This window comes from Genypterus blacodes, unplaced genomic scaffold (genome assembly GCF_046128005.1).
Source record: "Genypterus blacodes isolate CSIRO-AG114 ecotype Tasmania unplaced genomic scaffold, CSIRO-AGI_Gbla_v1 ptg000053l_1, whole genome shotgun sequence".
NCBI lineage: Eukaryota > Metazoa > Chordata > Actinopteri > Ophidiiformes > Ophidiidae > Genypterus > Genypterus blacodes.
Genome location: NW_027466865.1, coordinates 5,215,001 through 5,238,371, shown reverse-complemented (window position 1 = coordinate 5,238,371; position 23,371 = coordinate 5,215,001). Strand labels below are relative to the sequence as shown.

General features: G+C 44.1%; 2 protein-coding genes across 2 annotated transcripts; one reads left to right on the top strand and one right to left on the bottom strand.

Moving 5' to 3' along the window:
- Window positions 1-95: 95 nt before the first annotated feature.
- Window positions 96-11,476, top strand: lnpep (leucyl/cystinyl aminopeptidase). Its single transcript, XM_076150648.1, has 22 exons — window positions 96-505; window positions 2,939-3,033; window positions 3,268-3,470; window positions 3,640-3,751; window positions 4,096-4,353; window positions 4,524-4,714; window positions 4,920-5,058; window positions 5,203-5,337; window positions 5,565-5,685; window positions 5,873-6,024; window positions 6,109-6,222; window positions 6,322-6,453; window positions 6,634-6,768; window positions 7,029-7,189; window positions 7,271-7,359; window positions 7,458-7,641; window positions 7,743-7,899; window positions 8,083-8,267; window positions 8,549-8,710; window positions 8,990-9,130; window positions 9,223-9,304; window positions 9,520-11,476. The coding sequence occupies exons 1-22, from the start codon at window positions 478-480 to the stop codon at window positions 9,649-9,651; spliced, it is 3,108 nt and encodes a 1,035-aa protein (XP_076006763.1). The 5' UTR covers window positions 96-477; the 3' UTR covers window positions 9,652-11,476.
- A 5,688-nt stretch (window positions 11,477-17,164) lies between these two features.
- Window positions 17,165-21,268, bottom strand: slc14a2 (solute carrier family 14 member 2). The gene is made up of 10 exons (XM_076151073.1): window positions 21,139-21,268; window positions 19,881-19,946; window positions 19,610-19,787; window positions 19,310-19,499; window positions 19,059-19,187; window positions 18,790-18,982; window positions 18,416-18,563; window positions 18,194-18,328; window positions 18,014-18,063; window positions 17,165-17,921 (listed from the first exon to the last, which is right to left on the bottom strand). Exons 1-10 carry the CDS (start codon window positions 21,223-21,225, stop codon window positions 17,532-17,534), a joined length of 1,566 nt encoding a protein of 521 aa, XP_076007188.1. The 5' UTR covers window positions 21,226-21,268; the 3' UTR covers window positions 17,165-17,531.
- Window positions 21,269-23,371: the final 2,103 nt, after the last annotated feature.

Below are 23,371 nucleotides of genomic sequence, written 5' to 3'. Positions count from 1 at the left end.
AAATATTCGCCTGTGTGTGTGTGTGTGTGTGTGTGTGTGTGTGTGTGTGTGTGTGTGTTTGGTCCCGCCCCTCTTAAATTCACATCCAATAGGACCTCAGCGTTTTTTTGCGATGGGACGTTGTCAACAATTAGTCGTAGAGCGGAAAGTGTCATTTGCTTCTTCGTTACTTTCCCGAGTGATGTTGCTGACTTGTACCAGCGCATAAATGATAAATTTCGCCGTATTCATGTAACTTCCAAACGTCGAGGTATGGGAGATAAAGTTGTGGAAACCAGTTAAGGTTAGCAAGCTGTATAATATATACCAGTGACAGAAGTTGGCTAGCTTGAAGCTAGCTGCCACAGAGCTAGCACAGAGAGGAAAGGCTCTTCTTCCCCTCGGTAGCCTGCGGGGTTTGTGGCCATTCGGTCTGTCGAGCTGTCTGAAGCGGATAGAGGCGCGTTGTTTTGGACGTGAAGAGACATTCAACACAACATGGACCCCTTTGACAGCAACAGTGCAGGTGAGGAAGCTGGCGAATACAGTAACGGCGAGCTAATGGCAGCGTAAAAGCAAATAAGTACCGTAACGTAAGCTGCGAGCTGTGAGGAGGAGTGACATTCAGGGAGGACACACGTTTACGCTCATGGTTTGACTTTAATCCGTCGGAAACGTATCTACCTTTGTGTTCTCAGATTGACTTTTAGACTGTCACACCAATGTCTCCTGCTTTAAACGAACAGAATTCATTTGTGTGTCATTGTTCCCACTGAAGATGTCTGCATTTATTCTGCTTCAGCCTCCGGGTTTGATTGCTTATACTGTGTTTATTCAGTCAGATAAGACCTGGGCAGCTTTGGCCTTCTGCAGCCTTCTGTTTTATAACCTCTGCTATCATCCCAGGACTTTGCTAATACAAGCAGGACCGGACAGAGTAAACACACACACTCACATCCCCTCCACACCCTACTGTTCTTTTTCAATTTCAGTTGCATCTCCTTGGGAGTGGAGTCATAACCAAATCACAACAGTTCGACTTCCTTTTTCTGTGTATGTGTGCTCACATGTGACCCCGCTGTCTTGTGCAAGAACACTTTGATATGCTTCAGATGATGAAACCGTCTGCAAAAGCTTCCTTCCCGAATGCTTTAAAATAAACCCCATGGTGTTGCTCGGTGGTCACACTCTTTGCCTGCCTGTTGTGTGTTGTCACCTGGTCTGACTCGGAGGACATGGTGCTCACACACGCACGCACGCACACGCACTTGTGCTCGTGTGTTTATCTGCAGCACTGTGACTCTTAAGTTTGGTTTGATAAATGTATTATGAGAAACAGGAAGCGTGCGGTAAGCAGCAAACTGCTTCACTCTCCTTGTATACAGGCCTACACACACTGCACAGCAAAGCTCAGCTTCCGGGAAGACATCACAGATATCTGATGAGGTGTGCTAGGTCTTATTTTTAATCATATTGTATTTTCGTCTGGACATTTCACATTATCTAACTACTTAAGTGTGTAGTCTATTTATAGAAATTCATTCCAGAGCAGAGTGGACCAGACAGCAGGTGATCTACCATGCAATCATATGAGAAACACTGAACAGGAGCTAAATTCACACCTCACATTTCTGGACTGAGACTGCTTAGTCAAATGTATATATAAGCTACATATTTAAAGCAGAAAAAGGTTGGCCAAAGAGTTGTACAGCTGTAAAGCCCAGGCTGGGGAGGGGTAGACTGCTTTGTGGGCAGTCTTCAGCTTCAGTTCAGTCCTCAGAATAGCCAAGAGCATCTGGTCAGAAGACCTATGTGACCCAGAGTGAGTGTCTGGACGTTAGAGGCCTGAGAGGCAGAGCGACTTGTAACCATTTAATGACCTAAAAACAAACCATAAAACCTTAAAATGAGCTCTCAAACAAACTGAAGCCGTGTCTACCCATTGAGAGCCTAACAGCAGCAGTCTGAGCCAATTGGTACGACTCCTAAAGAACTCAATGGATCAATGCTAGTAAGCTCTTTATTGAGTCCGATGGTTTGACATAACATTTAATAAATCGATTAGTAAAGATTCCGGGAGCTTCCATCCAGTGTGTGTGTGTGCAGCCTCTTCATAAATTGTGCTTATGCTCAGCACACCTTTGTTTTCTGTCAACGTAGTAACTGGATTAGAGTAAACCCTCTGTGTTCAACGTCTCTCTGTGCTTCACTCTTAAATGCCTCAGTGAATCCTGCTGAAAAAGGTTTTTTCCAGTTAAAATATGAATGAGGAATGACAGGAATGTGAGGATTAACAGGAGACTTGCAGAGGAGAGTGATTTACCCCTGCAGTGGTTATTGAATTAGGAAGTGGGATGTGATTCAAATTGTTTCAGCAATAACTGAGGGAAGCTGTGGCTGCCAGGAAATCACATGGCTCTTGTAAGACAAGGAATGCCTCTTATAATGTTGCTGAAGATGCAGCTTGTGTTGTAGACGCACACGCTTTTTTATGGGACAATGCATTATGTCATGTACCTGTGCAGAAGCTGAAGTAATAAGGCCAGATGATTTTTATTACATCTGCCTTTCCCTTTCCCTGATGGCAATTTCCCTGTTGAATTGTTCCTAATCTAAAGGAAACACTGCCTTTTCTCACTGAACGTGTTTCCTAATACTCCATACCTGAAACATTCCAACTAGGCTATTGTTTGTAGGTCAGGAACCAGGAACTACTGCATTAGGTTTACCAACAGGAAACTGAGTCAGGCTTCGCTGTCTGTGCATCTAGTATCATCCTGGGTGTTGAGATTTCCTCTTTTGGTTGAAATCCGAAACGCTGAAACATCACAATGTGTGCGTGTGTCAATTTATATATAATTCTTTTTATGTATGAATTGTTTTCTGTTTCTGCTCTTTTTCCTTCCCCCTCTCTCGTTTTGTATTTGAGGTCTTATTTCTCTTCTTCTCTGTGATGCAGATCGAGCCAACATGCCCAGGAACATGATTGAGAACAGCATGTTTGAGGAAGAGTCGGATGTTGTGGATTTGGCCAAAGAATCCCCGTCATTTCCGGTACTGCCATGTTTGTGCTGCACATCGTCATTTCAAGACATGTTCCAGCTCAATCTGGCTCAAGAGGCCGTATTAAAATACTAGCATTGCATATTTGTACCAACATATTTCTCACATTTTCATAGTTTTGGAGATATGAAGGAGGATTTCCTTTATAGAAAGGCTTTGGAGTATAGTTGATGATGTCACACTGCAGGTACGACGTATGACGTATGACGAATGTGCTCTCTGCAGACATTTCCAGCTCTGGACCCGGATGAGGTTGCCTATGAGCCTCGTAGCTCCCGGTTGCTGGTGCGAGGCCTGGGAGAGAATGACATGGACGAGGACGAGGAGGACTGTGAATCTTCAGCCCGCCTGCTCGGCATGTCCTTCATGAACCGAAGCTCCTCTCTCAGACCGAGCTCTTCACCATACACCAGACAGGGTCTACCCAGGTGATACCCCTCTTCAGAAGGCAAACAGATGCAAACATGACAAACAGGCCGCTGAACACGTCCTATAGCAGAATAGCCATTAAGAACTTTGCTCTTTTTCTATTTTTAATATCACATGAGTCGGCATAAACATCACTAAATTCTCTCTATTGGTTTGTGTTGATCTCAGGTCATGTTCCCGACCCTCAGCCCGTACCACAGTTGTGTGTGTGTTACTGCTGGTGATTGTGGCCTCCATGGCCATGGTGCTGTACTTCTTACCAGGGTGCACCTTCACTAAGGTAAGAATTGTGAACAGAAAATATGCTGTATTACCCTGAATACCCTGTATTTAACTATTACTAGTAAGTTTCTTCTCACAAAAGGGTCTCCTGAGTCAGCATGTGTCACTATAGGTCGACTTGGGAATGGGTTGCATCATGAAGTAGCTGAGAGAATGTTGCAGAGACTAACAGTACTGTAGATGTAGGTTAGTGTAAGGAGAAATAGTAATTTCCCTAAGAATCATTCAATTTTGTAAAACCTCAGCAGTATCACACTGTGTTTTGTGAGCATGTTAGTTATTTATTTGTAGTTAGTCTGTCTAACACACTCTGTTTGTCCCCCTGGCTCTAACCCTTTGCAGTCAGGTTGTCTTAAGCCCAACAGCACCGCTCCCCTTCAGCCTGTCTACCCACAATCCACCAGTGGTGAATTGTTCCCTTGGACAGATATCCGGTTACCTGCGAGCATTCAACCTCTCAGCTATGACCTCACCTTGAACCCTGACCTCAACACCATGACCTTTACCGGCCGTACCGTTATCAAGATGACCGTGCGTCATGACACCATGCGCATTGTCCTGCACAGTGCTGAGCTCAAGATTACCAATGCTACCTTCCAGGTAGGACTGCAAGGGGAGGGGTTTAGTGTTCATAACACAACTACAACATGATTATAGAAAAGATTGATCTCCTGCAATGTTCACAGTCTGACTGTCTACATGTTTAAGGTTTAGGGTTGACGTTCTCATGATAAGCTGTTAGCCATTACTCATGTCCTTCTGTCCTCCAGCTTGGTGACAGGAAGCCCAGTGATGTCACTGTACTGGAGTACAAACCTTGGCAGCAGATAGCTGTCAAGTTCTCTGAGGATTTGAAGGCAGGCCAGGAGTGTGTTTTGACTCTGGATTACTCTGCCAACCTGTCACACACCTATGATGGTTTCTACAAGAGCTCATACACAGACAAAGATGGAAATAAACGGTACACATGGCTTAAAAACAGGATCTATGCACTATGTGCCGAGTAAGCCTTTAAGAGAAATGTGCTCTGGTTAGGTGATGTATCTCATGACCATACACAATGCAGGAGTGCTGCAAAAAAGTAATTGGCGCCTTGAACAAAATCTCTTTTACAACATTTGTCTCATTCAGTATTTGACCATACTCGTCTGCCTCTTGTCCCCAAGGGTTCTTGCTGCCACCCAGTTTGAGCCACTGGCAGCTAGGAAGGCCTTCCCCTGCTTTGATGAGCCAGCATTCAAAGCCTCCTTCCTGATCAAAATCAGCAGAAATCAAAACTTCACGACTCTTTCCAACATGCCCAAGGTAGCTGAACATTCACTGATGTGCCTGAATCCTTCTCAGTAGTTTTTAACTCATCTTTTGTACAACTTTATCTGTTTTTTTTAAGTTTGTTTGGTGTGACAAAGCATTCTGTTCTGTTTTGTTCCCGTTTTGTGTGTGACACAGGCTAAAACCACATCACTTTCCAATGACCTCTGGCTGGATGAGTTTGAAAAGACCAGCGTGAACATGAGCACCTACCTGGTGGCCTTTATTGTTGCCGACTTCACCCCCATCAGCAGAAATGTCTCCAAAAGTCTGGTGGGCCTGACAGATAGAGCTCTGCTCAGCTGTGTACACTCCCTCAGGGAAATGACAGGAAGCTCTGAATTTCCCTTTTGAAATAACAGACCAGAAACAAAGCCGGCATATTATATTTAACTTTTTTATTAATTCAGGATCTATTGCTGCTAACCTGTTGGGATGTGTTTGTATGTGTGTCTGTCTGTGTGTGTGTGTGTGTGTGTGTGTGTGTGTGTGTGTTTTAGTTGTCTGTGTACTGCGTGCCAGAGAAGAAGGAGCACACTGAGTATGCTCTGGACACTGCCTCCAAACTGCTGCAGTTCTATAATGACTTCTTTGAGATCGATTATCCCCTTCCAAAACTAGGTGGGCATGCGCACACACACACACACACACACACACACACACACACACACACACACACACACACACACACACACACACACACACACACACTGTACACCCCCACAGCCCTGTTCATCTAACCCTAACCCATCTTCACCACATATCTTTGGTACATACATTGTTGTAATCTGTGTCTCTCCCTTCTCAGACTTGGTCGCCGTCCCAGACTTCCTGGCCGGAGCCATGGAGAACTGGGGTCTGATCACCTTCAGGGAGACCAGCCTGTTGGTGCTTAAACAGTCCTCCCCCCTGGACAAGCAGTTAGTCGCCTTTGTCATCGCACATGAACTCGCGCACCAGGTAGCTGCGGTAGCAAGTGTTGGAAAGGAACGGAGACGTTGCATGTTCCTCAAGTCCTGATCTTACTCTGATGCTTTGTCCTAGTGGTTTGGAAACTTGGTGACGATGAGATGGTGGAATGACCTGTGGCTTAACGAAGGCTTTGCCTCCTACATGCAGTACATGTCGCTGCAGACTGTGTTACCCCAGCTGGACGTTGTAAGTTCATAAAAGGCAGATGTTTTGAAGCAGATGAGGTAGTTTGCTGGGCTGTCTGCCTGTCGTTTGCTTTGGCATGAGCTCTGTGTCTGTTTACAGGATAACGCGTTTCTGGCAGTGCGGTTCAGAGCCTTGGACAAAGATGCACTGAACTCCTCGCATCCAGTGTCGATGCAAGTCCGTACCACAGAACAGGTGGCAGAGATGTTTGACTCAGTCTCCTATGAGAAGGTACGCTTGATTACAGACATGTCACTGGGCAGATAGATGGAGAGAGATGCATGTTTTCCTGCTTATTCCTTTATTAGTAATTTATGTCCATATCAAGCTGTTTGATTTTACACAAGGTGATATCTGTAGTAGCCCTCTGTTTTGTCTGACCGGTGTGTGTTTGGTGTGTCTTTCTTCCAGGGAGCCTCCCTTCTGCTGATGCTGAACTCCTCCCTGCCAGGGGAGCAGCAGTTTAGAAAGGGTATCATACAATATCTAAAAGAGTTCAGTGGATCAAACACTGTAACTGACGACCTCTGGAACAGCCTGACACAGGTATGTTTGTGTGTGTATGTGTGTGTGTCTGTCTACATGCTTTTTTGTTGGTTATTTCTATTTGTGTTATTTACATAGCATTGGGTTTGGATTTTGATATATACGTTCACACACACACTACATTCCATTGTGCACGTCTTGTACTGAGACAGACAAGCGCAGAACATTTCAGATCATCATATGTTGTTGGTTTCTTCTCATGTTCTACGTCATAGTGACACAGTAAAGTTCCCAGAATCCACCTTCCTCTCCTTCCTCAGGTGGAGGTTCCTCCTCAGCAGGTGACCGTGTCAGAGATGATGAGCTCCTGGACGCTACAGAAAGGATTCCCGTTAGTCATTGTCAGTCGAAAGGGAGATCAGGTGACCCTCACACAGGAGCCCTTCCTGCTCACCGCTGACAATAGCAGACACACTTCCAGGTGGGTTGAGTGTTCACATACACGCGCAGACACGAGGACACATTATATCCTGGTACTAACTGTGTTGTGCGATGTCCCCAGCTTGTGGCACATTCCTGTGACCTACATAAACGACAGCTGCAGTTTGGCACCTGAGTGCAAACAGGTGTTCACTCTGAAGACCAAGTCAGGTAAATCACACGATTGACCTGCTGAATAAAGGGCTGGAGCCTCTGCCAGTGTTGTGCCTGATGGGTAGTATGTGTGTGTGTTTGTGTGTGTGTTTCAGCGACTCTAAAGATTCCTGAAAGCGTGAAGTGGTTGAAGTTGAACTACAAAAACTCAGGCTTCTACATTGTCCACTATGGAAATGAGAGCTGGGCAGCACTTATAGATGCTTTGAAGAACAACGTCAGTGTTCTTACACACGAGGACCGAGCCTCACTCATACACAACACCTTCGCTCTCTCCAGGTATGAAACACAACCTCAACAGACAGGGAAGAGTATTATCCACTTTCTCTGAATGGAAGGTGAAATTCTTCTCTCTCCCTCTCCGTCCCGTCTGGTCTCAGACTGGGACGCGTGTCCCTCCATCAGGTTCTCAGCCTCCTCAACTATATGACCAACGAAACTGAGGCTGCTCCGGTGACTGAGGCTCTGTTACAGCTCACTACAATTTACAGACTGCTTGACAAAAGACAAGAGGAAGGCCTTGTGGCCCGCATGGAGGTACACACACACACACGCACGCACGCACGCACGCACGCACGCACGCACACACACACACACACACACACACACTGTTAAATATGCTATAGGTTTCACGTTCCACGAGTTTTAAATGTATACAGAATAACATTCATCTTAACTGTGTTAGTGTACTTCATCTGCTACCCTTTTCTTATATCACAGAACTACATCCTGCATAATTTTGGTGCTCTGATGGAGAACCAAAGTTGGGGAGAGGAGGACAGAGTGTCCAAGCAGGAGCTGCGCTCTGCCGTGCTCAGGGTGGCCTGTAGTCTACATGAACCCAAATGCTGTCAGCAGGCTAAAACGCTGTTCAAGCAGTATGTGGAGTCCAATGGGACAGCCCGGTACGTAACGCAAGAACATTTCTTTCTGTTCTTGCTTAACCATGTGAGGGTCACAGTGGGAAATACGCTCAGCAGCCCAGAAATCCTTTTCCTCAGACGTGCTGCAGCTCCTCCAGGGGGATCCTTAAACCCTCTGGAGCCCCGGGGAGCACATCATCATCTCCTGGCTCCCTGCTCCTCTAAAGAGACGCTGCCACAGAGTTGTGCTGTGGATCTTGCTACTTTTTACAGAGATCATTGTACGAGTGAATAGCTTTTTGTGTATGTTTTTGTGTTTCTAGGATACCGGGTGATCTGCAGCGAGTTGTGTACACTGTGGCCGCTCAGACGGATGAAGATTGGACGACTTTGTTGGAAATGTACAGACATGCAACCTCCGATGCAGAGAAGCGAAACATGCTCCGGGGCCTCGCGTCCACGCAGGACACACGGCGTATAGCATGGTAAGTGTGTGTGTGTGTGTGTGTGTGTGTGTGTGTGTGTGTGTGTGTGTGTGTGTGTGTGTGTGTGTGTGTGTGTGTGTGTGTGTGTGTGTGTGTGTGTGTGTGTGTGTGTGTGTGTGTGTGTGTGTGTGTGTGTGTGTGTGTGTGTGTGTGTGTGTGTGTGTGTGTGTGTGTGTGTGTGTGTGTGTGTGTGTGTGTGTGTGTGTGTGTGTGTGTGTGTGTGTGTGAGAAACTCTTCACAAACTCTGTGTGAGGTTTCATGTGCGGTGGTCTGTGTAGGATTTTGAAGGCAGGCCTGAGGGGCGACCTTATCCAGACGCAGGAGTTGGCTTTGGTCATCAGCGCTGTGAGCAGTGGCTTCGCCGGCTACTTGTTTGCGTGGGATTTTGTGACGGAGAACTGGGACGCCCTCATAGAAGAGTAAGCTTACTGTGTCCGCTTCAGAAAGGAGAATAAGAATAATCTCTTACTTGCAGTGGCGTGAAGACTAACCAACTTTGTTTTGACTGTAGATTTCCTGTGGGCTCCTTCGCCCTTCAGAGCATCATTCAGTCCACAACCTCCCAATTCTCCACACAGACACACCTGGATCAAGTAGGTGTTTGATCATTTAGTGTGTTTCTACTCTAATAACATACATTCATTACTATATAATATAAATGTATGTTATCAGAGATTTGTGGTGTTTTGTTGATCCTATGCAAAGAAAACAAGTAATAGTGAAGAAATGTGTGCGTCAGATATTGTTTGTATTAAATCATCGCTAAATGTGTTGAAGCAGCTCTTATGTCGGTGTGTGTGTGTTGCAGGTGCAGAGCTTCTTCAGCGGGCTGAAAGATCGAGGCTCTGAGATGCGGAGCGTTCAGGAGGCTTTGGAAGTCATCAGACTGAACCAGCGCTGGATGGAGACCAACCTTCCCTTACTGAAGCATTGGCTGTAACGCGGCCGCCCTCTCCGCTCTCTGCCCCGCCGGCTGTGGACCTGGCACCCGGGGCGTGTCGTCAGGACAACAGCAGCGTTTGCACTATGGTAGGACCGTGTCTTTAACCTGTTTATCCCAGTCGGTGCGGAACCAAAAGTTGCGCTCTACCTGGCTGGACAGAGTGTTTGTTTTTCTGATGTTGGTCCTGTGAGATGTAGATAATAGCTCAGGGTGGCTCTGATTGTGTGCCAGCTCACACTCCTCACACTTTACGCTGTCAACCAAACCTCTCCTCTGCGGCTCTCGTCCAAGCCTCATCCCCGAGCAGACAATCACGCTTGCAGAGAGCAGCGCTCTGAACACACTCCTCTACCTAAGCCTGCTCGCAGCCACTTAGGAGCTTTATGAAGCTCACTTTAATGAAAAGAGCAACTGTGAGAATCTCAGCGTTACAATGTATGTGTATGTGTGTGTATTTGTTACTCTGACGTGGACCCTCTCTCAGCCACAATACAGCTGTAAGGGATACTCTGAAAAAAACACACATTGCTGTTTTATGCACAATCTGTATAGAAATACTATATCTGCTTGCCACACTGAACTCCATAAGTACTTATTCCTGAAACCTGAAGCAGTGACTGTGTCAGTAATGGTTTGGCTGGCAGATCGCAGCTCAGAAAAGCCCCAACATGTTTGGGTGTTTGTGAACCTTCCCACTGTGTACAGCAGGCAGTGTGCAGTCTGAACAGCCTACAGGCGAGAGCAGGCAGTGCACACAGGAACCAAATGTTTCATTTCTTTCTCTTCACGCAATCGCACACTTAGTTTTGCTCAGTGCTTTCGTTCATGCAATCACTGTACAGATTATTCCTCAGCTCACTGTGTGTGCGTGTGTGTGTGTGTGTGTAAACATGTAAGTATGATGTAAATGTATCTCCTTCATAAGCTTTTCTTGCTCTTTCAATGTATTTCTTTTAACATCCCGACTTATCAGATTTAAAGATTTGTTTAGTTTTCTGTAAATAGAGTGTTAAGAGGAAATGTATCCATAGACTTGATCAGTAGAAGTATCGGTCATATACTTTGTGTTGTATCTGTTGATTGAAAGTACCGCAGGGAGGTCATCTACTGACGAATGTTTGAGTTTTAAGGGCTAATGTGCACAAAGAATGACATAATCTATACTGGGCCTCACCAATGAGTCCAGCCGGCTGCCAAATAAAACAGAAGCTATGAAGTTATAATGATTAAAGATGAGTTTAATGTTTGACCGTGAGAGCAGCTGTGTACAGTATTTGGAATGTATCTCTCCATTTTCTTTCTTTTGATTTAAATATCTCCATACATGTGTCACAAACCCATCACCCAGATGTTTTGAATGCAGGTTTACAATCATACTAAGCCTTGGAATGATGAGGTTATCTACTCACTCCGTCACTGTCCGGATATGATCTAGTGTTTTTACATTTGCAGTTACCTTCACTCGACTTTCACCTCTATTCTTTGGTTAGTATACGACACATCTAAAGCTTCTCAGGCTCCTTGAATGTCTAAACAGTCTGAAACTCCACGTTTGAAGGATGTCTACGTCCATTTACAATATTTTGTACAAAACGGCTGTATGAGTGCAGAGTGTTGTCCTTGACGCCACTTTTCCATTGTCACACTTCACAAACTCCCGGTGTGATAATGTATTTATTACATATATAAAAGCAGGCCTCTATAGATGTTCTCATACTTGAATGTCCTCTTTTAGTCTTTGATTGCAGACAGTGTCTTTGTGGAACATTCACAGCCATCAAAATGTCTATCAAATAGATGTTCTGGGACATTTCTAACCATGTTTTGTTTTGAAAAAGAAGTCAACATCCACTGCTGGTTTAATTTTACTGATCAGGTTCTGGTTTCAATCAAAGGATTGAACCTGTCGAAGACGTAATGTGGCTTATTGTATGTGGACACGCATTGTGCTGTACGCCCAATCAGATTGTGTTTGTTTTTCCTGGTGTGGAATGCTGCAGAAAAGAGAAATAAAAAAATTGTTTTGCGAAATTCTTGTCTTTTCTTGCTTCATTGAAAATAATCAATAACTGAAACTGAGTAATGATTAATCAATAACTGAAAACTGAGTAATGAGTAATCAATAACTGAAAACAGTCAGTTAGAGTCATTATTGCATAACTTCTGTGTTTGAGAGAAATAGCACATGGTTACATAAGGCTCTGGTCAAATGTCTATGAACCTGGTAAAGGAACGCCTGGTGTCTCCAAAATGCTCCAAATACCAAAAACTATAATGTCAGTGACCTGTTATTCAGACGGTGTTTGTCCGGAAACATTAAACTTTGTAAAAATCAATTTGCCACGCAGCTGCAGTTTGACCATAGACACAGCAGAACTGTAACTGTAAGCAAACTGTGGTGACGCGGACTTTGTAAACCACAACCGGGACTCGCATCAAATCAGTAAATAGCCGAGGGGTTTCACGGGGCAATGCAGTTGTAGGTTAACACGATGCTTCTTAATTGTCCCACCAGAGGTCGCTCTAGCTCTTCCTGGTCGTTTTTGCTAGCAGAAGTGAAGTATTTGAAGTGTGAAGATTAAACGCTGACCTGTTTACTTTTACTCCTTATGTGATCTGTACGCTGTATAGTGTGTGTCTGTGTGTAGATGCTTACACATAATGTGTATAGGAATATAAATTCTTTAGCTTTTCTACACACCTCAATGGGTTTTGTAATTTGATAAACTGTAAAGAAAGGGACCCGATTACAGACAGTCTGACTCTGTGTGATAGAAGATGAAGCTGCGTGTATTGATGATTCATAGATTTGTGTGCTGCTGTGTGAGGCTGTTCTCTTCACACGTTCTCAGGATATTCCTCAGCAGGTATTTCACCTCAGGTACAGGGCTCCACAAGGACCAATAGCAGAGGGTGTGCACTGGCTGTGCACACACACCCTCACAAGTGTCCCGTCATAACAAGATCCTCAAGGTGTCACATACTTCTGAGATATTTCGCGAGCCGTCATAAATCTTTTTCTTCTGTGCCTACGTGAGGAACTTCATCTTACTCAACAGTGATTCAATGATTAAACGCCGATTTTGGAAAGAGTTGAGGTGTGAGAAGACAGTGGAGACCTTCTCAGTTCAGTGAGAAGTTAATGGTTCTTTGCAGGATGACCCTTTAGGTAGAACTGGATGAAGACACTTCCCTGTTACACGTGAAGAGTCATTTGCAGAGAACAGAAGTACACAGTTTTCATTTTTCTGAATTATTGCTTTACTCTCTGTCTGCTTCTTCACCTAAGGCTCCTGTTGCACACATGCCTGTTTGAGGGAATCCCTCTGAATCGTCTCTCCTGAGGTTTCATGCACCATAACTAGTTTTTCTTTAAGAGCTCGATCTGCTTGGGAGTAAAGCTCTTTGTTAGACTTGATCATGAACCAAAAGAGATAAACAATTAAACTTGAAAAAACTATTTGGTTTCTGAAGCCAATTTCCAGTCTCCTAAGGTACCTCTGTGAAGATGATCCCATTGGTGAGTCCCTCTAGATGTCTTCATTGTCTTCCTTGTGCTGTCTTAAAAAGATAACTCCCGGTGACCAAGTCTGTGTTTCCCAGTGCCCGTCAGGACCCGAAGGCGGTTGGTTTGACCCTAACCTGGACACACAGCCAGGGTTTGACTCTTGATCCACTCCCTAAACCCACTGAAGCAAGGCCACTTCGACGGATGAGTGTTGCGGAAAAGAGCTCACCACAGCCAGCCTGTAGGTAACCAGGTAACCATCATGACGTAACGTCCTGAACAATCCCTTAACTCCCTTTGCATTGAGTTGACTAATGCTCACTAATGCTCCTGTTCTCTTTCAGGACCTACTTGAAGATGTTCTTAGAAATATGCTTGAACAAATACGCCAGTTGCATCAGCCTGCACCCTGGTAAAGTGAAAGCAATCAGGCAAAATTCTTGATTTTTTCCAACTTCTACAGGTGCTTTATGTGAACCGTTCTGATGCTCACAATGTGAACAAGAGCAACACTCCTTTGTGTGTTTGTACATGAGGAAGTAATGCGTAGACACGTGCAGACTGATGAGTCTATCCATTTGACATGTGACAGAGATAAAATATCTTCAAACTATAAGCACGCTGACGATCTCTATCAGGTCACATGTGACCTACCTACCTGAGTGACCTACATAATTATGCAGTTATTTGCTGTGGGTACTGACTGCATGTTCTCCTTACGTTAGATTGGCTTGGTGGAGCCTACCAGAGGTGGAAAATTAACGTGAGTCTTTTCCTCAAGTAAAATGATCAATACTTAAAAGTACAGGAATATTCAGTGTTTTTAAGTATCAAACGTCAAACTTCATGCTATCCTCTTAGAGTTACTGTATTGTTGCAGCATGTAGTGTTCAGGATGCATTTCCCTTTCAATGTTTGATTTTTATTATGCATCATCCTATGCACCTATTGTCCTTAATGTATTTGCTACTAAGCTGTTGGTAAGTTAAAATTCTAACAACACATCATTTTAGTCAAATTAAAATTGATCTTGAATTTAAAAAAGACCCAATTTATGATCTTCGTCCGCTCTTGTTCTTGATCCAATGATGTTCTGTTTCAACACTGGATGCCGCTCACTTGGACTGAGTTACATCCTATAGCTGTCGTTTCTGTCTGTACTGATAGGCCCCTTAAAAGAAAGTTCTTAGACCAAAGGCTTTTGTTTATATAAAGGTTTCCCACTTTACTGCAAGAAAGAGGCAAGATCATTCTGTATGTTTTGTATGTAAAGCTTGAATGTTTACAGTAATATTCACTCATACATCCCACCAGTAAACTCATAGGCTGGATGATCATGTGGTGAAAGAGTCTCACTGACCTCTGTCATCAATCAAAGCATCGAGGTTATCTTGTCATGTAATCATTTCAGAAATACACTTGTGGCTGGTAGCCGGTCTCAGATTAGGACTCACATGTGAAGTTACTGCCACGCATATGTGCACAACTTTCATCAGCCTCCCTTCAACCAATCATAACTGGCTGCTGGAGGTCCAACAACCATTTAAACTATGTCACTGTGCAGAAGGGAGAGGACGCCTGCACTCTATCTGCATAGCCCATCTCAGCCGCCTTTATGTGCCACACCAGCATTTGATCTGCGGTCACAAGGTCGCTCTGCCAGCCCTCATCGTCCTTCAGTTAGTACCTGAGGTGAAAACATGCTGGAGCTGATCTCCGATACACATAAAATGGTAGAATCTGAACTATTAAGTTCCAATAGGGTCAAATCAATTTAACCAAATACTTCACCATCACATTGAATTCCTGGTGGTATTGCTAAGGTTTCTGCTCAGTGCTGACTTCATGTTGTGCACTGGCTGCTGGACAGTAGGTGGCGTCACAGCTCGGCAGCTATATTTATACTTTGGAGCCTCCTCTGCACAGTTTCAATCTTTCTGACTGTCTCATTTATTTAAGACTCACCGTGCTTAATAAAGAAACTTCTCTGCGTTCAACTCCTAGCTGCGAGTGTCACATTTTGATGCTCCTCAGAGATATGAAGATAGAATCATGTCTTACATTACCAAGTCTATGAGGAGATGCTGGCTGCACCACTAGAGGTCTTTGTTGCTCGTGTTCATCACACTCCATAGTTCCCTGTCAAGATCTCTTTCTTCTCTCTGTCTCTCTCTCTTCCCCCCTGTTCCTGTATCAAAAAAAAAAAGAAGTCCCATAACTGCACGCTCACTGTCATGTCGAATGCTTTCTTCAATAGAAATATACAACAAAGTAGAGGCGTCTGTTCCTCTGCTGGCTGCCACTGTATCATCTGTCCATTCTGATACTTGAGACTTTGATGAGCGGATAAACTGAGCAGTGTGGTCAGGCGGCTTTACTGGGCTCAGACTATCTCTGTATCTGAACAAACACACACACCTTTTTGTTGTGCCAGGGTAGCACTTCTTCCTCTTAAAAATAACGTTTTTAATAATCCTAGATGTTCTTCAGATGATGTGTTAACACCATAGAATCCAAACTTAATGATCTGAGTGGGAGTTTCTTCTAGTCAGTGTCACAAAAACACACAAAGACAGATGAACACACATGATGAAAAAACACACCGCAGCTCTGCCTTGCACATTTTTACAACATACTGTATATATGACATACTATATGACTTAAGTTGCGCACGTGTTTGGTGTCACTCTTTCAAGATGAGGCCCGATAGTATAGTACGCACATAAACAGATATAATCTAAAGGCTGACGTAGAATTATCACTTACTGCACGAGGTGAAGCGCATGGCTCAGTGACTGTCATGTCATGACAGCACTATGAGGGCTTGTGAGCATGTCTATCTTGGCTGCCAGCCAGCATCAAGTGAAGAGCTCTTTGTCCTCATCCACTTAAAAAGTTTACTATAAAACTCAAACGTGATCGAGCAAATGTTCACCGACGCTGAATTCAGTTTGGATATTTCCTGCAGGAGAACTGTACAGAAGTTGTCTTGTTAAACGGACTCACTCCTGATCTAATAACAACACATTGCCAAAAGATGGCATGTTGATAATGAAACCAATTACAGAACTCAAGCAATGAAGATTCCACAGATTCACCCCACACAGAGCATTCCAGATAATCTTACAGAGTGAGCTCATTGTTTATTTTTAGTATATTTAGATAATAAAATAATAAAAGTTATAAATAAAAGTTAAATCTAGGTTAAATACATTGTCTAGGTTTATGTGCCACACCAGCATTTGATCTGCGGTCACAAGGTCGCTCTGCCAGCCCTCATCGTCCTTCAGTTAGTACCTGAGGTGAAAACATGCTGGAGCTGATCTCCGATACACAAAGAATTCTGAGTGACATTGTTGCACAAGGAAATGCTGAGTACTTTCTCTGGTCTCTCTTCTCTACTTGGTCCTTTACGACTATGAACTGCAGCATTCTTGAGATATTTGGAGTTCACCTGCCAGTTTCCCAGACCTTTGCTCCAACTTAACAAGTAAAGTAACTTAGTGTCTAAATGACCTGAACTGATGTTCTTTTGTAAAATCGTCAGCATTTCACGTTTTCTTCTCTCTCCCCGTTCTCTTCCTCGCTCCCTTCTCCCTCCTCTCTAGGTGAAATACTTGCCCGATAAAGGGTTAAAGATAAGATATAATGAATGAATGATTTAATTTTCAACAGTTCCGTTCGCCCTCAGCTTGTCAGGTTTCTCGACTCTCGACTTAAATTGATTTGTCTGGGGGATCTGAGGAGACTCACATTTCAGACATGTAACCTAACAGGCTTCTGATGCAGGGACTTCAAAGTAAATGGAATGCTGTAGTGACAATGCATGCAGCAGCATTTTTGATTAATTAAAGATGAGTAATTGCTTTTGTTTATTAGATGAGTAACACAATAGTTCAGTCTGAGCTTGATAAAAATGTGTATAAGTGATTCTGTGTTGCTTGGAGAGAGAGCTGGCTGAGCGGTACTTCTGTCACGATAACTAATAAGCACAACAACAAATAGAATTGCAAATACTTTATAATGAACTCTGGATGCTTCTGCTGGACCTGCTTGTTTACTTACTTACTCACTAATACATCATAAAAAGACAATAACCATGTCATGTCATGTCTAGTGGCGTGCTTGTAATGATTCACACCTGCTTACATACATAGATGATATACATCAAAGGTGCATAATGAAAAAAACAAAGTAAGAATTTCATTACATACTGTAAACTGTGTTTATCTGCTGTGTATATGACAATAAACATCTTGAATCTTGAATCTTAAATCTTGAATCTTGAATATCCAAAGAAAGTTCATCTAAGGCGACTAGACTTGCTGGTCCCCACCCAGTGGCCTAAGATGAACTTCCATAGCTGCCCTCATCTGATTAGATCGTTGCTGTTGTTGCTGTCAGTGTCTTCTTCGGACATTGGTTGTCCCCCCTCTGATACGTTTTCAAGTTGTGATTGAGGTGCGTCTTTCCTCATGGTGCCTCCTTCCATTCGTTCCAGCTCCAGCCTCAGCTGCTCCTTCTCATTGAGTCTCTCTTGTTCCTGCAAGGTTTTTTGCTGCTCCTCTTTCTCTTTCTTCTCTTTCTCCGTCTTTTCCTTCTTCTCCTGCTTAATGAGCTTCCAGTAGAAGCCCAGGTTTTTCTCAGGGTAGTTGACCTTGGCCAGCGGCAGCTTGAAGATCTTTTTGGCCTCCGTGGTGATGAGGAGAAAAGTCAGGGCGGAGAGGCAGAACGGCCAGGTGCACGCTGGGAGACCAAACTATAAATGAAGAACACAGACTGCTTGGTTAGCAACTTTTGTTTGTAACAGTTTGATGCCTGAATGTGGCTGAGAAAAAGCTGTGCACTCACTGTGGACATGATGTTGGCGATGGCAGAGCCGAGGTACGCACAGAAAAATGCTGGAGAGAAGAAGGGAGGGAGAGGAAAGGCAGAGAAACAGATGAGATATTGATTGATGATGAGGATGATCACCAATTAAAATAAAGAATTACAGCCTTTTTTACATTATCTTCTTCCCTGTATACTTACCACAGGTAATGGCGAGCAGATGTACCTGCCAGGTGAGAGCGTAAAACATCCCTCCAATTGCAATGCAGGCTAACACACAGTTGTATCCCCAGAGACCAAAGTAAATGTCTCCAAACGGAGCAGCCAGGGCCAAACCTTCAAGACAAAAACCTCACGTCAGCCATTAGGTTTTGCATTTTATTGTCTGCCTGCAGGCCCTCTGTCCTATTTCTAGGGTGTCACCTGAGACCATGCCCACTGCAGACCCCAGGACTGCATGAACACAGGTGATGGGGGAGGAGATGAAGAGAGAGACGATGAACATTCCTCCTGTCCACGGGTTGTCACAGCCATAAACCTGTCCGACCCCCACAGGCACCGACATGAAGAGCTGAAGAGACACAATTATTGATACCAAACATGTTCATTTACATACAGGTAGTGAACAAAGTCCGGAGCTATTTAAAGCCTGAAAAACCTGGGTGTCAGCATTTATGTCATTGAACAGCAAGAACAGAAAGTATTTGAACTTTTTCCCTTTCCGAATGTAAGTGTAGCATACCACAGCATCATTACAATGTGACAAATGTCAACAAACGCTGTCACCTGTCACTCACCTTGGCTACGTCGACTTCAGCCCAGGTGAGGTTGGGCAGCTCAGACCGAGGCTGAATCAGGACTTGGGGGAAGTAGTGATTGTAGTGGCCGGTGGCAACCATGTGGAGACACACCAGGATGTTGAAGGGCAACGTGAACACTGGCAAGTCCCAGCGACTGTTTATAGACGCCAAGGCGCTGGACACGATTGGGCTAAAACACAACCGCAGATGGTTAGACGCAGTTCACTCTACGCTCCACTCTGTCACAAACAAACAAAGCTGCTCACCACATCATGGACATAAAGATGTTGGGCAGCAGGAGCCACCAGTACCAGTTGCCTGCGTTGGAGAACACGGCCATCAGCAGGCCCACCAGGATGCCGTTGTAGCCGTACAGCCCTGCAGCTATGGCACCCCTGACAGTGTGTGAAATACATGTTTACACAACAGAACATCACCTTCACCACCTGAGATGAATGACTCAGCAGATCCCCGATGCACAAGACAGTTAAATTAAGCAACAACAAAGTTTTCAAACCTGCTCTGCTGCAGTAGGAGGGCAGAAAGGGTGGCGAAGAGCGTGCCCACGAAGCCGTTCAGGGCCCACCAGTAGTTCTGCAGGATGAGGCCCCCGAATATGATGAGGCCACTCAGGGGGTTGTTGACAAACATAACCTGGGAAGCTCCACGCAAAACCCAGTCGAGCAGCTGCAACAGGAAAAACTGTTCTGGATGAAGAAAGCACAGCAGGGACGTTTAAAAAGATCAACACGGTGATACTTCTCCTCATCCTGCAGCCTGGGTAAATGCTTTGATTATCTTCTCGGTATCGTCTTACTTTCCATCCATTTGGCACATGGTTTCATGTCCCCAGCAAAGTAGGAGACAGCCTTGAGGACGCTGACTCGCGCCCTCTGCCGTAGTGTGGGTCCTGCATGCTGCCCAGACTCTATGTCCCCTTTTTCCTTCTGGGACTCTCCTTGTAGCTCTGTGTTCTGCATCAGGGGCTGCAGCTCCTGCCAAGACAGTTAAATATGATGGACTGAAATCATGTCAAACCATTTCTGTAAGCATCCATCTATCAAATACCTTATCAAAAACATGCTTACTGTAAATGTGACAGGTGGAGACCTCTGTGGGACACAAGGGGATCGGCTGATATTCGTTTGAATATCCTGTAGAAGAGACAACACATCGTCCTGATGTTTTTTTCTTAAACTCGAGAAAAATCAAGTACACTATGAGGGGACACACTGATAAGTTCTATCACAGATGGCAACCATTTCTTTCCTACTTTACAGATCTACAGGCCATGCCAAACCAATGACTGGAAACTTGAAGACCAAATAGTTTCTTTTTCACAGGCGGGCCAGGATGGGGGTGTGTGAATGTGGGGTTGTGTCACTGGGATGGGATTTCTTTCCTTTTAGTTTTTCTCCTCTCCTCTTCCTCGTGTCTCTCCATATTTTAGTTTTGGTCTTTTTCTCCCACCACAGCCTATGATGCAATCTGCTGCTTCCTGCACTGCTCAATTCAATTCAATTCAATTCAGCTCTATTTATATGGCGCCAAATCACAACAAACGTTATCTCAAGGCACTTTACATGATGTTGTATGATGTCATCCTGTCAAAACTGTACCTAGGAGATCCTCAAACTAACAACACCGATGTCATCCAGAACTCTGCGTCCACCCTGCTGTGGCATTTCAACATAACCTCCGACGCCTGTGGCTTTCTGCTGTCACCCAACTATCTTAATTAACTATCTTAATTTCAGTTCTCCTCTCTCCCTCAATCTCCCTAAATAAACAATCTGTATATGGTAATGTGCTACACACACACACACGGACCAAACTAGCAGAAGTGTGATAATGTGGCCTCACTAATTTCACTGAACACGACTATTTATCTCCAACAATGCTGTCATAAACAACCTGACTGTACAGCCATCAGCCCAAGTCACCGTCCCCTCGTCTCCTTCGACATTTTGTCCTAGTCAACATTTCTTTCTTCTCTCTCCCTCTCTCTCTTTTGCCCCCTCTTTCTGTATCAAAAAACATCTCCAAAATGTTCCATAACTGTACGCTCATTGTCATGTCAAATGCTTTCTTCAACAAAAATGTATTTAAAAAAAATAGTGAATATACGTACGCACTGTGTGTGTGTGTGTGTGTGTGTGTGTGTATCTGTAAACATCCTAAATGTAGGAAAAGAAGCTGACTGTCTTTTAAACTTAATCATACATTAATGATAAACTCCTAAATGTCTCCATTATGCAGGTGTCAATCTGATAATAAACCAGCTAACTCATGAACTCTCTCTGAATCAGTGTAGTCTGTAACACACACACATGCAGACGTCCCTACCTTTGTGCAGAGTGACACAGGCATATGTCCGGGGGGGGTCAGGGTCCAGTGGTTGCCAGTTTTTCCCAAACTGTACTCAGAGGACATCTGGTGAAGTCTTTTATAGCAGCGGAGCAGAGAAACTCCTCCTCTTCCTCCTCTGCCCTCTCGCCCTCTTATTCACCTTCTCTCTGCTGCACAAGCACGACAAGACTTCAGCAGCGATAATCTGAATTCCACCACGCCACACCTCAGCCAATTTCTTGCCTATCGAAAGTTCAAACATTCTCCACAAGCTGTGTTTGCTAGAATATCCTCCTGGCCCCAGCGTTCATAAAACAATCCACAGTTAATTACATTTGTAAATAACCCCAGGTCAACCACCTCTAAACAGAGCTCTAAACAAACAAAAAACAAAGTCTATCTAAGACATGAACTCACTTGTGCTGCAAGTTCAGTATTATCACTTTCCATGTGGACTTTTTGTGACGTGATTTTATCTGTGCTACCTTGCAGTTGAACTTAATTAGAATGCCAGTTGAGTCTGATACTGGACTGGTTGTCCCCAAGCAGGAAAACCAATAGCCTTTAGGACACAAATCACCCTGAGACGGGCCTCCCACAGCACTGAGTGAGACCTCTACACACTCAGACCTCTCGCTCCTGAGGCTTGTGTTGTTTGGTATTTGTGTTTACATGTTTTGTCCTGTGCTTTATGTCTTTGTATTGATGTGAGTTATGAGTTATCTCCTGGCAACATATTTCCTCTGAAGAAAGATCAAAGGGACATTGAGACCACATAGGGGGTCAGTTGTTGCTAAAGACAAAGCAGAGGTTCAGTGGAGGACAGACTGGAGACCTGACTGGATTGGACCTGCAGTGCCCTGCCCCCTTTTAAGCGTGTGTGTGTGTGTGTGTGTGTGTGTGTGTGTGTGTGTGTGTGTGTGTGTGTGCGTGTTTGTGTGTGTGCTGGTCTCATGCTCAGCACCTCCTGCAGGGCCCATGAAACAGTGTATTCCTGTGTAATGTGTGAATTCTTTTATCCGTCGTAGGTTAGAGACAATTGGTATATTTTCAGATTTTCAGATTTATACTACATTTTGCTAGTATTTAAAAGAAGCCCTGGTTTCAATCCCCAGATTTGACACAAACATCATTAATCAGTGTCTTTCCTGAAAAACAAAATCATGTGAACGGAACATGATACAGTTACTACAGTAAATATTATAGACAGAAAATACATACACTCTGTACTTCATACAATCTGATGGGTTCCATCCTTGTGATTGCTCAGCCGAGGTACATAATAAGGAACAAGAGTGGCGTCTCTTATCTCTCTGTGGCCAGTGAAGACGTTTCACCGACATCCAGGCTGAGGAAGAGCGGAGGACAAATTGTGCAGTTCTCACTTGTCTTTTAAAGACTAAATAAATGAAACAACAAGGAAAAATAACTTATATAAATGTTCGTTGTCTTTATTAAGCAGCTCATTGATGGTTGCCGGCTCATTTGGATGCATTTCATTTAAACTAAAGTTACACTTTAATTTACATTTAAAAAAAGCTTGTATGGTCAGCAGTCATGAGTTATGAACCTTTTTACACCAACATAAAGTCAGTAGCCAGTTGTAGCAAAACAGTACAGAATATCCAAAAACAAACAGACATGCTGTTGTCTAGTGATGGCTGAACCTAGTGAACCACATGAAAAAAAAAAGATCAGATATTAACCTGCCAAAGTTTCATCCAAATCAGATTACAACCGTTTACTGTACGTCATCGCTGTGACAGACAGAGATCATGACAGACCTGCTCTGCTGCATGCAGGCAGAATGAACACTAGATGGTCTGTTTAATACCGTGTCACTTATTGGGGAAATGGGAGAACGGTGATATGTGATGGACACACACACACACACACACACACACACAAAGGGCACACAGAAACAATACCATAAAACATCTTGCCTCACTGTTGGCTTGGTCAGATATGCAGAGCAGCTGCAACTTTCAACACATCTGTGTAACAATACTGTCCTGACATTACTTTGTTATCACTTCACACAGGTCAGAGGAGCTGTGTGTTTCGTCCACTATGAAATTTTCCCCAAATTCCTCTCTGAGTTGCCATCATGCCATATTGACATAAACACCACACGCACACAAACGCAGATGGGTGTGATAATGCAAACTTTGACAGGCATGTTTTCCTCCTTTGGCATTTATTCTGTCATTAAACACAATTACAGCATATT